The following is an 18,157-nucleotide window of genomic DNA, read 5'->3' on the forward strand; positions in this document are numbered from 1 at the left end:
TATAATACTATCTTTGATAAAACTTTTTTTTATAGGCACTGTTTTTGTGGGTTTATGTTCTACATACCAGAGCACCACTACTGAGAAGAATCATGAAGACAATGAATGTTTCAAACCAGTTGTGTTCCACTATCTTGTAGCACGTTTTTCGAAGGTTCCACCAGATTCTTCCTTTTGTACTTTCAATACTGCCTTTACAACATTTAAATTTCCGTATACAGCCTAATAATACAATGACAAATTGTTATATAGTAGAACGTTCATTATCCTGAAAAAGCAAGATCACTCTTAACTGGCTCCTGTTTCATGAGGTAGTTCATGCTTTGAATTACCATATCCTACTTAAAGCATCTTTACCTCCATAATTTGGTATTTTAGATGTAGGAAAACTTGCCTGTACACAATTTTTCTATTACCTGGATGCTACATCAAGCTCAGAATCAAAAGGAGTCATCTGATAAAGCTAATTTTCATTTATAAAGACATTTTAAGTAAATGGTTTTTACTTCTATTCAGATAATCAGAGAACATATGAGAACTGTCCAGTAGTAGAAACAAAGAGCATAAACATACAGCAGCTTTCATAGGAAGTAGTTTGAGAGCACAGCAGTTTCTTCTAAAAGTGCTTTTGTCTTTCAGCTATGAGCCAAACCACTGACATGTAAATACCCTTAATTTTATTATACTGAGGAATGACCTCTGCTTCAAGGACTGAATCTTTCATGACTTAAAAGTGATTCAAATAGAGATTCTGAGAGCTCTTCCATGTGGTAGAGAGTTGTGGCAATCATCCACACAACTTGCCTCACCTTGGAGAGCCCCCTACCTTATCTTGGGGCCTCGAGGCAGAGTTTTCAATGAAGCTCAGGATTCGCCTGTGTTGTAGTTTTGTGTGGCTGGGTTCTGGTGGAGAAGGGCCGGGGCTGCAGGTGTGGCTTCTGAAAGAAGCAGCCAGAAGCCTGCAGCAGGCCCAAGAGTAAACACCATCTGACTCAAGGCTGGAGTCGTTGACCAAGGGCAAGCCAATCAGCAGTGGATATAGCACCTCTGTGAATCACATTTAGGAGGAAAAAACCCACCGTGCAAGCAGCTGCTTTTTGCCACGAGAGAAAGGGGTGAGAAGATGTAAGAAATTGTACAGACACCAAGGTTGGTGAAGAAGGAGGGGGGGTGGGAAATGAAGTGCTCCAGGTGCCACAAAAAAAGATTCATCTGCAGCCCATGAAGGCAACCATGGGTAAAGCAAGGCTGTCCCCCCACAGCCCAGAGATGATGACAGGGAATAGAGATCCCATCTACAGCTTTTGGAGGACCCCATGCTGGAGCAGGGGCAGACACCTGAAGGACACTGTGACCCCCCCGGGAGTGTTGGAGCAAGCTCCTGGCAGCGAAACCTGCAGCCTGTGGAAAGACCAACCTATGCCAGGATATGTTTGCTGGGGAACTTGTGACTCTGTGAGGGACCAGGCTGGAGTAGTCTGGGCCTGAAGGTCAGCACCCCATGGAAGGCAGTTGGAGAGGAGCTAAAGCCCCGACAGAAAGGGTTCATGGAGAAGTTCAAGGAGGACTGTCTGCCGTGGGTGGCACCCCACAGTGGAGCAGGGGAAGAGTGTGAGGAATGGTCCCCAGCTAAGAAGGAAAACAACTCATGAGAAACTGACCAAAAAAACGCATTCCCTCCTTCCCTGCCCATCCCCATGTCACAATGAAGGGGGAAGAGGGGAGTGAAATCATGAATAAAGTTAAGTCTGCTAAGAAGGGAGGAATGGGGGAAGGTGCTTTAAGATCTGATTGCACTTCTTATCCAACTCTGGTTTCACTATGTGTGTAGTGTAATAAATCAGTGAGTTTTCTTCCCTTTATTCTGTGTTAAGTCTGTTTTGCCCATGATGGTGATTGCAGAATGATCTCTCCCTGTTCTCATCTCAACTCCTAAGCGTCTCAATATGTATGTTCTCCCTTGTGCAGCTGAAAAGAGGAGTGATGGAGCGACTTTGGTGGGCATCTGGCCTCCCGCCAGGGTCAAATAGTAGCTAATAGTAATCTCCTTATTTCTTTAAAAAGGCTTAATCACACAGAAACACAACCAAGTTTAAAAGACTTTAATGGGTCCCAAAGGCAGTATTGAAGTCTTCTTATGAGCGTCATTAAACTCGTATGTTACAAGTAAGTTATGAGATATTTCATCAGCTCAGCTAAAACAGCTACCACTGTGAAGAGCATGCTTTATCTCTACTCAAAATGGCTACCTCATGGAAAAATTAATCTTGTGCACAAGGATTGATAGATATCATACAATAATATTGCAATTCTTCTTTATCCTTAGTGCAAATATATTTGAGAAATGTACTTAGTTTTTAATGAAGAGATTGGTATGTTCAGTACAGACGTGCACTACAAAACAATTTTGTTTTTTTAAAGATGAGTGAAATTATGTTTCAAATTACAAGAGTCCTAGCCTAAATCAGATGTGTCTTCATAACAGTAAATGAAAAAGCATGGATAGGATAGGAGAGTTAATCCCGGAACATATTTTGTTTTGAATTATTTTAATCATAACCTAAAAGGACAAGATCTGTAGTATCACAAAAATGGGAAAAACATTCATTTACAGTAAATTTCAGTAGTCCCACAAAGGATACAGCAATGCAGAACTAGAATAAATGAAAAATTCTGAAGATATGCAAATATGGTGTTAAGACTTCCTTCCTAGAATAAAAATATAGGATCTCATCCACCTGTTTCATCCCACACTGCATTTATGTATCCCCTCACCCCGTAAATGGTCTAACATCAAGATAACAACTCTTTCATGAAGTAAGCTATCAAAGATCTGAATCATCCGCTGGATTGCTTTCTAGCACTGTGAAGGGACCACAAGTAATCACATGGTTCTGGTTTAAATTTCTCTTTTACGAAACCTTGGAGATTTCAACACTGAAAACATAATTTAAATCAACAGTATTACTCTGAATCAGTTTACAGAATTGTGCCTAAAATTTATTTTAAAATATTATAAATTATCACATAATCACGCATCACAGAAATGGCTCCATGGACTGCTCTACAACTATGACAACATACAAAATTAATTGTATCATAAGACTTGACAAACTACGATCCAGACTGCTGTAGCAAATAGCTTCTTTGAACTGTCAAGACTTGTTGCAAACCACCAAAATGGAACCGCTAAACTCAACTTTAATTCCCGTACCTTCTGCAAAACATACCTTCTGTAAAGCATGCCTGTAGCTCAGATGCTTTTTCTGGTTCATTTTCGGCTTTTTCTTCTCCAAAGAGAGCTAAATTGACTGTACTTCCTTCAGATGAGCTGGAAAAATTTAGCTTCTGAAAGTAAAATGTGGTAAGTTATACTTAACTAATATTTATATTTTTAAAACTGTAATTAACTTCAAGCATGCAACACCGTATGCAATTAATAATAAAACCAGTATTTGTCACCAGAAATACACACAGACACCCACACAGAGCAGTCAATGCTGTTGAAATGTGCATCAATCATCCACTTTCTACCTAGAGATTGGAAGGCACATCATGTAATCTTTCACGGAATTTCAGAATTTCTGGTCTAAATATAGTAGTACAATGTTATCACTCATCAAAATTAACTACTATTAAGTAGATTGTCTGATACTATTTATCTTATTCTATTTGTTTTCTTCTCCACTGTTATCTTTTTACTGTAATTTCTCAATACATTTTAAACCAATACCAGTTTTTACTATATGCTTTAATATGATGTATGTTGGTAGCTACTTTCATTACAGAAGTGTCCTCAACCTGAAGACAGTAAATCCTGACAGCAAGAAACTTTAAATTGAGAACTGCCAGAGCATACAATCCAAGAGAGAAAAATAGCAGACTTTTTAAAGACTGATTTTAATTCAGTGCCCATTATTCATAATACAACAATAAAACAAATTAGTTAGCTCTTTTTCACTGGCATCTTACACATCAGTATGATGCAAGCTAACCACTTATGACAATTTATAATATAATTTGGTTACCCTTGACAACAGAAAATTTAGATATTTTAAATTTTTTAATCATTCTTATGATCCATACTCAAAAAATGCTAAAATAAAATCAGGATTAGTATGGAATTATGAATTTGAACATGACCCTCGACAAATTCACAAAGCAAGTTAAGCCTGCCCTATCTTAGCCCATAATTATCACTATCATATGAACTACTTTTTATGTTTTTTTCATATGTACTGCTAAGTTTCAAAAAGAAAAAAGTATGATAAATACATTTCAACTGGCATTAATTTGCATTCTCTTTTGCCAATGCACATATGTATTATATTGTGCATTCTGAAACTACCCATTACTCTGGTACACATACCTGTACAGGTAACACTCAGAAAGGAAGGAATTATTTTGGTTTGCTTTATTAATTAAAAGTACATTATGTCACATTAGTACAAAAGAAAACCAAACAGACATCTAATAAGGGAATATGCCTTAATTTAATTTTTATTCTGTAATCTGCATTTGTATTGCAAAACTCCATAATCTAGAAATTTTAAAAGAAGGTCCAGTGTCCTGTACACTTAATCTGAGTATGAGTACCAAACTAAGTTGAAGTAGTTTGGATCACAGCATTCTCTGACATTTTACAACATTATTATCAAGAAGTATAAACCTTCAGTAATGAATTCACACAACTAAATGTCTGTAGGGAATGATGTAAGCACACTCTGTAAACAGCCTATTTTTTTAACACCATTTTAATTAATTTAGCTAGTCGTGAATGATTAAGAGACATTTAAGATACAAAAGGAGACAAGATACAGGCACAAGTTACAAGTTATATTTACATCTCAGTCATGAAATATAAAAGGGCAAAATTATTTTGGCATTAAAAATGGGGAGGAGGGGGGCAATTTTTGTGAAAGAGGACAGATAATTTAACAAAAAACCCTAACCCAGTGCTCTGCACTAACTTGTATCAAAAATTATTCAGTAATATTGTGTACTTTGCTGCTAGTTTAGAAACTGATTATATAGTTTAGAACTCTCAAATTACTCATTTAATGTAAACACCTCTATTTTAGCAGCATTAATTTAAAAATACTAATATTCACAGCAGAGAACTTCTCCTATCGCTAATTATACCGAACCTAATGATAGCACTATACATCATCATTTCATTCACATGCTGCTTTCATCATCCCATGACATAGCATATATATTGCAAAATGCTGCAGCAGTGGTAAGTGAAGTGAAAAAATTACTAATTTTAAAAATATACAATTTTTAAAAAGTAAGGAAGTTTGGCGTCATATTGCTAATAAAAATTAAAAACAACATCAAGTACCACTGGGTCATTTGAACTGTAAGCTACTTAGTACACTGTCTGAGCAGATGATATGTATTCAACTGAAAGAACACAGATTTTTAATGAATTAACAAGATTAAAAGATGAAGAACCATGAAGGGAAATGAAACTGAAAAGAATGTGTTTAGAACATGAAGTTTTGTATCTCATTTGATACATGGTTGAAGAATCAAAGATTAGAGATTTTTTTTTTTATTTTTAGTTATGAAAGGCATTTTTGACTCTAGAAATCAAATTAGAGGCTCAATTAACTACTTTGACATAAAAGGACAGGGAGCCTGGTTCCCTCTTTCTTCTAAGGACAGTGTAGAATATAATACTGTGCTTGAAGAGTTGCAGATTTAAGTAAACTAATCTACATAACTTAAAAACAAAACAAAAAAGGCATGCATATCTATTTAAAAAAATCCAAACAAACAACAAAACCAGTATCACCTTATTACGCAAGGCAGGTTACACTAAGGCAATGTAACATCCAAATTAAACAGATGCAAGTATTTTTCAGTCAAATGATTACACCTGTAATCTGTTCTACACCTGCCCAGATTCATGACAGCAGAAATTTGAAACAGCAGAAGCATCATGCAAACTATATTCATCAAATCTGAATGATCCCCCCATACTTGGCACCAGTAGAATGAGATACTATCACATTCTACTCTCCTCTACTTAAGTGCCTTTTCTGAAATTGTTTGGAAAAATCCTTAGAAAGGTATTTTTCCATTCTATCTATCTTTCTAAATAGCTTACATGCCCCTCAGCACAGAAGTGAGACCTGAAATATTTCCAATATATAATACAGTTCAAAGGAATACATGAAAGATAATGCAGGATTCCACAACAAAACCAAGTAAACAAAATTTGCATTTTGAAAAGGAATAACTCAATGACCCCTAAATGGCAAGTTGCAGAACTGCTCAATTAATTCAAAGAGATAGTCAGGAATAATAAATACGTAGTTTGGTACAATTAAGGTTTGTTTTACAGTTATGGAGTTCCTGAGTTTAGAGGCTTTGGGAAGGTGATAGTTTATATTTTGTCTTTCTAACAATTGTCTAAATTTTATCCTTATCCTGGATCTTCCTAATTTTTGTATTTCCTTCTTGATTCAACTTCTTTACTTATATTGTTTTAAACCATCCAGATTTATTTAGACACCTATGTAGAATCCTACAGAGACTTTTTGCTTGAAATTATGCCTTACGTCTATTTAAAAATGAAGAACTGTGTTTCCAAATAAACAATTATTGATGATGAAGAGAAAAACAGATGTGACTCCCTCACTTGCAGTCCTACAGACATACACAAACTTCATGGGTAGAATATATCAAAATTATTACATCCATATTCCAAAGGACTATGCACATGTATAAAAAAATATGTTTGAATGTGCTCAGGAATGTATCCTTCATCCTATTTTCTAGCTTTTCTTACATGATAAAACTGGAAAGTAAGTAATAAAAACATTGTGAATAAACATGAAACAATTTATATCAAAAGATATAAACATTTTAACATACAAGTAATTGCACATATGTAACATTACAAAGGCATTGGTCAAATGAACATGATCAGAAAATGTTCATAAATACATGACAGCTAAAAACATGGTTGAACAGATGAGCAGAAGTCAAGTGAGGATTCACTTTCCATTTTCATAAAATTATAAGCCATTAACCTTTTTAAAACTTGAACGTTCTTGATGCTTAATCAGTCAGTTAACAATAATACAAACCTACAAAGCATGCAGGTTATGCCACGGAAGTAGTACAAAAAATATCAAAGATGTAACAAGGAGAGAGGCACATGTCGGGGTTGCCCTCAACCATGCTGTGACACGAGCCACGGGACTCATCTCACAGGGCGCTGCGCATGGTTCCACTACACCGCAATGAATGGGGAAAGTATATTGTAGCTGAGTAGCATGCAGGCCGATCAATCTCAAAAGTGATCATATATGTATGATTGGGTTAGGTAACCTGTGTAAACGTGCTGACATGTTGCTCTGCCTGGTTAAAAAGCACCAGATCTGCATTCTTGACTGATCCAGCTTGAATTTACTCCTGTGAGAAGTAAGAACGGTACGCAATGAAATTAAAGCACGGTACCTTTTAGGTTGTGGAAACAGTGGAAGCATGGATTCCTACTCATTTAAAAATATGTTTCATAGGTATGTCACACACATATGCAAAACATAACGTTTATAGTTACGGATTAGAGATAGAAGCATCTACAAAGGCACACTGAAATAGGTAAATTAGCAGAATATCTGAAGCTCACAGATGTATATTGGTCTTGTGTCTGAACTCAAAAATAAACAAAAATACCCAAAAAAATCCTCCACCCATAACCACTCCCACCCATACAATAACAAAAGTAAAATGCAGATACACCCATACTAACTATGCTACAGCTTTAAGCATCCTCTAAATAGTAGCAATTAGTAATAGAAATACATTTTTCTTGCATTTTATTTTCAAGTTTATTCCCGGTCTTTACTGGATGCTAAATATGCATGTGAATCTGTGAATCTAGGATACACTTACAGAAAGAACCTGCAGGCAAAACAAAACAAATCAATCACATCAGGTCAAACACAAAAAATTCTGAGTAAGCAATCTTCCCCAGCATCGTTAGCTTTTTTAACTGCATGACTTAAAAAAAAAACAACAAAAAAAGAAATGTTTCAAATAGTTTAAGGGACATTATGGATTGTTACAGATAATATAGATATGTAAATGTAAAACCAAAACATCATAACTAGCATTAAACCTGTAATTTCCTCAAGTACCTCACATCTATCCCATCAATCTGCTTATATAAATCCAATCTCACTTCTCACCAATGACTCCTCAAAGGCTCATCAAATAGCATAGCCCTCTAACAACTCCAACATAAACGGCTCTCATTTAAAGGGAAAGTCTCAAAGAGCTGAAATAATCCACAAACGAAGGACAACTTTGTTACTGACCATGAAACCTTTTTTCTATTAAGTTACATATCTACTATGATTGTTTTTCAACTATGGCTAGTGGGTTAAAATTACTGATGTTTGATCTTGAATATCAGAGGTGAGAAGACATAGATTTTTGTATCCTAATTCTTAAACACCAAGTAATGAAGAACAAGGTATCTTCAATTGCTGGATAATTTCACCCTAAGGGTTAGATTTAACACAGTTATCACAGCAAGAGTAAATTACCTGTATTCATCAGATAGTCCTTCCACAATCCAAGTTTTATTAAAACACACTAAGGCAGCCAGTACCCTTTATTCAGATTAGTAAAATGTAAAAGATGCCGCAGCTGTTCAGCAGACACTATAGCTTACTTATAAAGCACAGTTAATACTTTAAACAAGTGATGAATATTGTTTGCTTTGCTTTTAAGAGGCATTTTATTAAACTAAGTTCTCCTCAACTGTGAGGTCAACATAATAGATGGAGTAACTGAACCTCCAAAAAGTGGATTGTACAAATGAAGTGTCAGGAAATAAGCTGCTGAAATAGCAACTGAGCCCAATACTATTGAACACTGTAGTCTACAATGAAAGAAATACCTGAAGAGTCATTTTGTTACACCTTTCAAATTAAGGTTGAATTTAACTACACTTTGGTAGAACAAACTTACTTTTCTAAAATTTGGAAAGACTATGGGCAAATTCTCTGCCAGGTCAAACCAAAGCAACCAAAAACCTAGAAAGTCCAGAACCAATCAAATAAAAAAAAAAAGAATCCCACTCCCAAACTCCCAAAGGAAACAAAAAATTCAGAGAAAGCAATCCAGGTTGGAGTACAGCTGTCTGCATAAGCAGGGACACTTCATTAAGGTCTTTGTGTCTTCTGGTGCCAGGGAGCCGATCCCCAACAGTCTGCACTGGAGTTAAGAGCACAGCAATCTGAATTTTCAGTGTGTCTCCCAGGATCCTGATGAAATCCATGATTTTTCTTTCCCTCTTACACTGCAGCTGCTGACAAATGACTACTTTCCTAAAACTGACCCAGTTAAAGGTCAGGCAGTTGTCTGAAGTGACTAGTTCAAAATTCTCACAAATAAGCAAGAATTATTTTTTTTTTTTCATTCAGTAATTCTACTTTTTCTTTATAGTTTTTACTTGACACATTAACCTTATAGTACTGACATTGTTCCCTGGGCTTTCCCCCATCATTTTAATTTCAGAACTCAAGAACTGTTGTTGGTGCCCTCTGTAGCCTAAATTAGCACCTTTGTTAGATTATCTAATACAAGTAATGCTTATCTTTGTAGAATTCAATGAACTTTAAAAATCAGATGCAAAGGGGCATTAATATACTTTAAACTGCTACTGAAAAATATTAGAGAAGATATTAAAACTTTGACCATTAGTTCATGGAAATATTATGATTATTTTTTTTTAAATCATGTATTTTGTATCTGTTTAATTCTGTATGTTTATACTAGCTTGCCTATTCATATAAAAATGTGGAAAAACTTGTTTTTCAAAACCGTTTTATAAATGGGTTTGTACATGTTTATACAGTTCTGCTGGATTTCCTACTCCCTTTAGCTCCACTTTCCCATTTCAGTTTATTCACTCAGTACAATACAACAATCTCATATCATAATTGCTTTCTATTTATAAGCAGGAAGAGCAATACTATGAAAGAATACAATTGGTATAATTAACTCATAGAAAATAGAAAATATTTAAATTTTACCTCCTTGCTTTCCTCCAAATCTGAGTCACTGCTAAACTCTTCTGTATTTAGATGTTCAAAATCAGATTCTCCAACAGCTATTGGTACTGTAACAGTAAGGCCTGGATTGTTTATGAATGATGTAAAGTCACTGCCACCTACGACAGTGGCCATTCCATTCTCGGTTTTGTGGTAATTCGTATCTATCCTTAGTTCAGAGATGGTACGGTTGGAAATGCAATGGTCTCTCTCATCATTCAACTGATCTGCTGCTGTTCTTTGATTTACAATAGCTTGTTTCCCCCAACAAGACTTTTGGACACATTCACCTGCTTTCTTCTTCACATAATCTATTCCCTTCTGAATTCTTGCAACAGCAATCTGTAAATTGTTCATTTCATTATCATCCTCCGTAGGAGAAAGGCTATCTGAACTAAATGAACTCAGCAGCAATGCCAGAAAAAGGTTTAATACCTAAAAAAACAAAATACATTAATAAAAACCAGATGAATTTTCTCAATTTTTCATTCACACTTTTTCTTCAGTCAACAAATTTCAGTGTTCTCTTCACTGTAAGACAAGAGATTTGCAGAAAATCAGGAGTAAGTGGCTGTGGTACTAGTAGTAATGTATGGCTGGTTTAAACATAATTATCTATTCCTATTGCTAGAAGTTTTATTTTAAAAGAATACCTCCACAATGGCTAATTTAAACTCTCTTTTGCTAAGGACAGTTGCCTCAAGAAAATATGCAGAATAACAGAGGAAGCCTAGGTAGGCACTGAGAAAAGCAGCACAGAAGGAAGTGCAATGGAGGCCTCTAATACTGGTGAGTTAAAACATTTTAAAAGACAAATTTATACACAGTAAAGTACAAACTAATATAGATCTGATGCTTACCTCTGCAAAGAAACAAGAATAAGATATAACACAGACCACTTTAACAATGTCTGTAAAAGGCACTTAAGAAATAGGAAGCAAAAAATGAAGAGGTAAAAGAAAGTGTGAAGCATTTGAACCTGGCTTTTTTTTTCCTGCAGAAATGCTGCCTTTCAATTTGTTTCCTTAACCTATTTGTATAAAAATTTGGCTGTGCAGCAAAAGCAGAGCTAAAACCAGCTTAAATTTCAGTATCTAACAATGTTAAAGCAGACTTTCAGACAGGCAATAGAAGAAAAAGAGAAAAAAACAAAGCAAACAAAAAATAATTCTGGCTATATGTTATTAGAAGTGATGTATCAATTACTGAGAAAAGGCTCTGCTATGTCTTCTGCAAAATGCTAACTCCCATCCTGGCAGCATAAATTTTAAGGTGCCTTTACTTTCCTCTCTCTCTCTAGGAAATCAGGAGTAGCTCACAAAATTGGAACACAACAATGTTTCTCTCTGTCACCCATATACTCTGAATTGCACCCTTGACCCCTGAGGGAAGCCATCCTCCAAGCTGAGGATTCTCTATAGGATCAGAAATCTAACAAACAGAAAACTCTATTTCAGAACCCATATTTGTGGCAAATTCAAAATTATAACCCCCCTGTATTTAAATAAACACTTTTAGTACTGCTTTAAATCTTCATTACTGTTTCTGTTACCTTTCTTTCTCTAAATGAATTCTCAAATTATTTTGGCTACATACCACTAAGTTTCCAATCACCATGACCATCAGGAAGACAGTAAGGCACATAGGTTGGCCTGCAACCTCCATGCAGTCCCACATGGTTTCTATCCACTCTCCACACAGCACTCGAAATACAATCAGGAAAGAGTGGAAAAAGTCATGCATGTGCCAGCGTGGAAGTTTACAGTCGCTAGAAATCTTGCAGACACATTCCTTGTAGCTTTTCCCAAAGAGCTGCATCCCAACCACAGCAAAAATGAACACAATGATGGCCAGCACCAGGGTCAGATTACCCAGAGCTCCCACAGAGTTACCAATAATCTTAATCAGCATATTTAGTGTTGGCCAAGATTTTGCCAGTTTGAAAACTCGCAACTGAAAAACAAAAATACAGAGACGTTATTTGCACTAGTTACAAAAACACAATAGAAACAATAGATTATGAACTTGCACCTCTTAGCAGTAACAAAAAGAAGAAACTTCCACATGATTCCAACAAACATAATTTAGACAAAACCAAGAGTTTAATAAAATCCTCATATTTAAAGCTTAATGGATGTGAGACTTTGCTCCCTTTTCCTGTGTAGCATTATCTATATTCCTCTCTACATGAAAGAAACACTGGCTGAATTTGTTTGGATAGTGAATTCTGAGCATGGTATACATCTTAATCATTATGTGCAGAAATGAATTAAATAAAACCGAACAAAAGCTCAACAGGATTCTACTGAAAGAAAAGAAAGGATTCTGAATGCCTCGAAGAATGAGGTATGTCCAAAAGAATATTGCCTCCAACACATTTTACAAGGTTTAGACAGACCCAGAGTCTGGGGAAACACCCCCCCCCCCCCAAACAAGATACACATTTCAATCATGAAGGGGAAAAAACTAAAAATTACTCTCTTTCTTACCCATAATCCAACCAAAATCAAAAAGTTAAATATTTTTTGTTGTCAGGTAAAAGCAAAATGGGAACAGACAACATAGTTAAGTTCTCATTTTTAAAAAAAATATTTTCTAATAAAATAAAGCATTCCTTCTTTTTGCCAAGGGGAAAAGAAAAATAAATCTTTAAAATTTAAACCCCATAACTTTATATTTTTTACATTTTAAAAGCATGCTTCTTGCAATTCCCAGATATGGAAGGAGACAGAAGACTACAAAATATTTATTTATATGTCTCTCTTGTGCACTAAATAAATTGTACACTTCACTGTGCTTTACCCCTCCATGTTAAATCTATTACGATAACATTACAGGTACTTCCCTTGAAAAAGTACTTAGCTGCTTCTGAACTAGAAAATTGCACACACTATTCAATGATAACACAATTTTGTAAAACATGCTTGCAGAGATATCCTGTGACACTCATATACACATAACATTACTAGAAAGTGTCTTATTTATATGAGTACAGTTAAAATACAAAATATAATGCATTAATTGATGCAGATATAGTATCATTTATTTACCAATCTGAATGATCGGAGAACGGACAATCCATCCACATTTGACAGAAAAAGCTCCACCAAACTAAGGGTAACTATAAAACTATCAAAAATATTCCAGCCAACTTGGAAATAATAGAAAGGATGCATGGCAATTATCTTGAGAACCATTTCTGCTGCAAAAATTCCAGTGAAAACCTAAGGGATGAATGTTTATTGTTACTTTATAAATCAGTATGAATAAGTTGAACCAGCAGACAAAGAACAATTTAAAAGAGAAGTAACAAACCTGTTAAGAGCTGGACATCAGTAAGGAAAACTATCACATGCTGAGCCTCACAGAGTGGTGGTAACACCAAAATGAGCTGTAGCATAGCTAGTAACTTTAGTTGAACCTGAGGTACATTTACTGAGTAATGAAGAATAAACTATTCCTAACAGGCCTCCTGTTTGATCCTCATATCTGCCTTCCATCTACTTAATCTCCAGCAAGATAATAGCAGTTGCTCTTGCCACAACGGATGCTGCTTTAACAAATGTGAGTGGAAAAGTATCAGTTGGTTATAAATTGGGAGTGTTATGTGCCATTAAACAAAGTCTTCATAAAAATTCAGAGATACAGCAAGCACATCTTCTCTTTTTAGCTGCCAAAAAAGGCCAGTTATGCTGAGGGTTATGTATGAAGTAAAACTCTTTCCCACATCTGGATGCCTCTGATGCCTTACAAAACAGAAAGCAAACAATGGTTCTGAAAAGGGAGTAAATTCATTGTATATACTGTGGTTGTATGACCAACCACTATCTACAGAACTGCAGAAATAATCATCTTCTATTAGAAAGATGAGCAAATTTTTTTAAAAAACAGGAGCATTTCCAGTCTTTAAAAGATCATGGTACACAGTTGAAAAAACAAGAAATCAACTGCTGAAACTACATCTGTATTATAGTCTCATTTCAGCTGACTGGGAGTAAACACAAATGCTTACTGGCAGAAAGGAGCACAGCTCAAAATCAGACTAATATTAAGCTAGCTTATTACACATAAAGTAAAAAATGGTTGTGTTTCTCAGGTAAAACATGCAGGCATGATCACAAGACAGCCCTCTGCAATAGCTATTGATCCTCACCTATGCGGCTTCCCTGTCATCCTCAAATACATCCTGAATCTATTTTACACAGCAACATGACACAATTATCTTCCACAGATAACGATCTCTGACTCCAGTTTAAGGTGAAAACGTTGAACTAACTATATATAGGCTAAAAGTATCAGCATGTGATTTAAATGTTGACACATTAACAACTCTGGGCTTAAACCCGAGTATATTCCCAACATATACTAGAACTTCATATATTCTAATAAAAGCACAGTTTTATTATATTGCTACATCATAATTACCAGAATTACCACTTACAATAAGCACAGATTAAGAAACATTGCAGATAACATTTTCTACTATAAAACAAACCATCCTAAACCTGACCTACCAGGGAACAAAACCCAACAGTATCAACAGACACTCTTGGAGTATATCACACATTCTTTGCCTTCCAAATTGTTAGGGACCAATTAAGGCAACGTTCTTCATGGAAATACAACAGAAAAACATAAGAGTACAGAATATTAAAAAAACCCACCCAAGTCTTTGTGTGTTATCAATAACACTTACAGTAGAACAGACCTAATTTGGTTCTTACTCTTCTTGTTATAGTAAACAAAAACAAATGAGGTTTCTTTTGGTTTCATGTCATCCAAACTCTCACTGAAAACTACATTTGCAGAAATTTTAATAGAGACATTTTAATATATAACATCTCAGGTGGGATTTTCAGACTATTTTTAGTACAATTAAACCTTTAATACTCATTTTAAGGGATGATGATAAAAAAGAAACTCTGTTTCAAAGCAAAATCAGGTTCCACCTATATAAAGTGATATAGTTTGATGGACTTACCTGATTTCCTATTTTAAGTACATTATTGAATTCGTCAGTCATTGGATAATGTTCCATGGCCATAAACAGCGTGTTTAAAATTATGCAAACAGTAATAGCCAGATCAACAAGTGGATCCATTACAATAAATTCAACTACATTCTTCACTTTTAACCAGGGCTCCCAACAATTCCAAATTAAGAAAGTGTGGGCAAATTTATACCAGCAAGGTGGACATTTTTGTCTGGATTCTTCAAGTTCTGGGGGGAAAAAGAACAAATGTATACTGAACAAGTTCCAGAGAAAGTGAAGTTAAATTTTTGTTTATCAAATATTTTTTGTCTATCAAATAATCCTACTCAAAATTTCCTTATTATTATTATTATTAAGTAAGGATTGGCCTTTAATTTTCTGTAGCATTTTTACAGTATAGGTAGTGGAAAATTTATCACAAGATATTTCTTTCAGTAATGGCATTGTGAAATATGAATAACTAGTATAAAACTCATAAACATTATCTATTTTAATTAAAATGTTTTAGATTAACCTACTTTTCAGATTCCTTTATTTCTTTTTTCACTATGTACATGCACTTTTGTGCTATTACTCACTTTGTGTATTAGTTATGGCTACATATTTTTTGTTGTCTGTATTTGCACAGTGATAAAATACCTTCAAGCAAGGCTAAGAATATCTCAAGAAAGTTCTCACATCTGCGGTTATAACACACCTTCCATTGTATTTGTGATAATGCCAGCTATACTCATGGCTCTTTGCCTTAAATTGGGATCCTCCAGCAACTCCATTGGTATTTGGTATGAACTTGTACGCCTCTTTTTTATTTCTAGTTCTGTAGTAGTGCTCTATTTAAAAATAAAAAAAAAAAGAGGTTCTTTTTTAAAATACTCTATTTTTCAAAATTGAAAGCTGTGTTATAGCTGTATCATTGATCGCACCTCATTTATAAAGAAGCTTTGAAAGCGTGAACATGGGTAATTTCTTTTTCAGTAAATTAAATAAATGCATGAAAATGAAAGTATAATAAACTGCAAGAACACTACAAGTGTTCCTGAACCTGTCTAATGCTGTCATTTATCTAAAGATTTTTGTTTCAATAAAATAAGGTTTCTATGCAAAAACATGCAACAGATACCTCTACTCCATTTCTAAAGTAAATTATGGAAAAAGAGAAAACTGACCAGAAGGAGAAAAGAATGAATTAGCATGTACATCAGGGTTTTTTTTAATTATACCCTGATCCTAGGCAGTGAAAAGGTCAGATCATTTCTGAGAAAAAAAGTTTTCAGAGTTTCTAAAATGTCAACATAATCTACTAAGTCTATGCTACATTTGTAAAATTCCAAATACATAGACAGGAGAAAAAAGCAGAACCAGAATATTACGTTTTAGAGAATTTGGAAATATATTTAAAGGGAGGCTAAAACCATAAAGAAAAAAAATCAAAACAGCATAATAATATGCAGACTGTTTAGAAAGCTTAGCACCCTATTTTGAGTTCTAGCAGTGAAACATTATTAATTTTTTTTCACTATGCATCTGTAAACCCATTTCATTACACTAAGATAGGCAAAAGCATTCACAACTTCTCAAGCACTTTCAAAGCATTTCATTCCATCAAAACATTGTCTGGTGCAATACAGAAAGGTCATGAAACCTGGAGTAATTTAAAACTTCCTTACGTTGTCATCAGTTGTTGGTTTATCTATTATCACCTCTGGCAGAAGCTGTCCAGTAGGCGACAACAGACCTGATGGTCCATCCACTAAGGAAACCACTCCATTGCAGTCCACAGTGCTGTGCATCTTTCCATTCACTGGAAACACTGTCAGCCTTCTTGATGATCTACTAGCCTGACTAATGTTACTACTGCGCCTTTCACCATGTCTGCGTGGCAAAAAGAGAGAACCTCTTCTACTCCCAGTATCCTCAAATGTGCTGTGCTCATCATCAGCAAAGTCATTTTCAGACCCTATCTCTCTTCCATATTCTCTAAAACTGAAGAGGCTTGTTCTGCTACTACGTCTGGGAGAAAACAAGGAGCCACGGACACTCAGTAAAGACTGCGAAGGAAACAAACAAAATGACCAGCTGAAGATTTTAAACAGACAAAATGCAAGTATATGTATTAAAAAAATAACACATTGTATTCCCCAGGAATCTGTCAGCCCTATTTTTAAATATAGTGCCTTAAAGGTATGTTTCGGGGACATGCACTAGAGAGTCATCTGAATGGGTAAATTTACAGTATATTTAAAACAAATATTGGAGAGAAAAAAAAGAACATGCATAAGGTCATAGCCATTTCTATCTCTGTAATAAAGTGAAGAATCAAGAATTCTAGAAATTCTAATGATCCACATAGACCAGGAATTATGTTAAAAGATATATATACGCTTAGTCTTCTACATTGATACTTTATACATTTTTTTTTTCCTTTTATGAATTAAAAAGGGATTTCTATTTCAAATTCACCAGGAAAACACAATGATGCTGTGGATGTTAAGACCCATCAAATCCCAAACAATAAAAGAGAAAGATCAAAACACTTGTTCAGATCACTCTAGAAAATAATACCAACAGTAATAGATCAGTATTTAAAACAATGCAACATATTTTTCCTTGGGTGCATTACTTTGCAAAGTTTCAGTGAATTTTTCTGGATATTACAGTTACCTCACAACCCCCCAAACTGGCAACTGTACTATTCACAGTACCTGGTGTGGTGATGTGAACGGCTTCCCATAAGCAAGTCTGTTTCCATCAAAAGAAAAACGGAAACCTTTCCTTCTGATACTACCATCTGATTCAGATTTTGGAAGCTTTTCATCCTTCTTGTCATCCTCTTCTCCAGAGAGCTCCCTCTGCCTTCTTTTCTTCCTTCTATTTTTCCTTTCTTTGGCACTTTTTGAGCTAAGCCTGGATGCTTCTGAAGAACTATCTGAGGGTCCACCAATCCCACTTTCACCACTGTACTCGGTCATCTCTGCCACAGCTGCTGCTATTGCCTGCCACAATAATTATATGTGACACATTACAGATCATGCAATTTTTAAGGAAAGGTATGGGACTAAGATTCATATCAAATCACTTCTAGATG

General features: G+C 35.1%; 1 protein-coding gene across 8 annotated transcripts in view; it reads right to left on the bottom strand.

The window, feature by feature from the left end:
• LOC311192041 (sodium channel protein type 2 subunit alpha-like) overlaps window positions 1-18,157 on the bottom strand; it is a gene marked incomplete at both ends in the record, with an annotated part of 39,642 nt that overhangs the window by 11,692 nt on the left and 9,793 nt on the right. For 3 of the 8 annotated variants that reach the window (XM_084264445.1, XM_084264444.1, XM_084264446.1), the window contains 9 exons: window positions 68-222; window positions 3,231-3,348; window positions 10,062-10,514; window positions 11,676-12,032; window positions 13,130-13,303; window positions 15,061-15,299; window positions 15,770-15,902; window positions 16,740-17,120; window positions 17,775-18,065. In XM_084264445.1, coding sequence (XP_084120571.1) covers window positions 68-222; window positions 3,231-3,348; window positions 10,062-10,514; window positions 11,676-12,032; window positions 13,130-13,303; window positions 15,061-15,299; window positions 15,770-15,902; window positions 16,740-17,120; window positions 17,775-18,065 — 2,301 coding nt within the window. The remainder of the gene's footprint in view (window positions 1-67; window positions 223-3,230; window positions 3,349-10,061; window positions 10,515-11,675; window positions 12,033-13,129; window positions 13,304-15,060; window positions 15,300-15,769; window positions 15,903-16,739; window positions 17,121-17,774; window positions 18,066-18,157) is intronic. The other 5 variants (XM_084264450.1, XM_084264448.1, XM_084264451.1 and 2 more) reach the window with 5 other exon arrangements.

Source organism: Gallinula chloropus, assembly GCF_964237585.1.
Source record: "Gallinula chloropus genome assembly, chromosome: 5".
NCBI classification, from domain to species: domain Eukaryota; kingdom Metazoa; phylum Chordata; class Aves; order Gruiformes; family Rallidae; genus Gallinula; species Gallinula chloropus.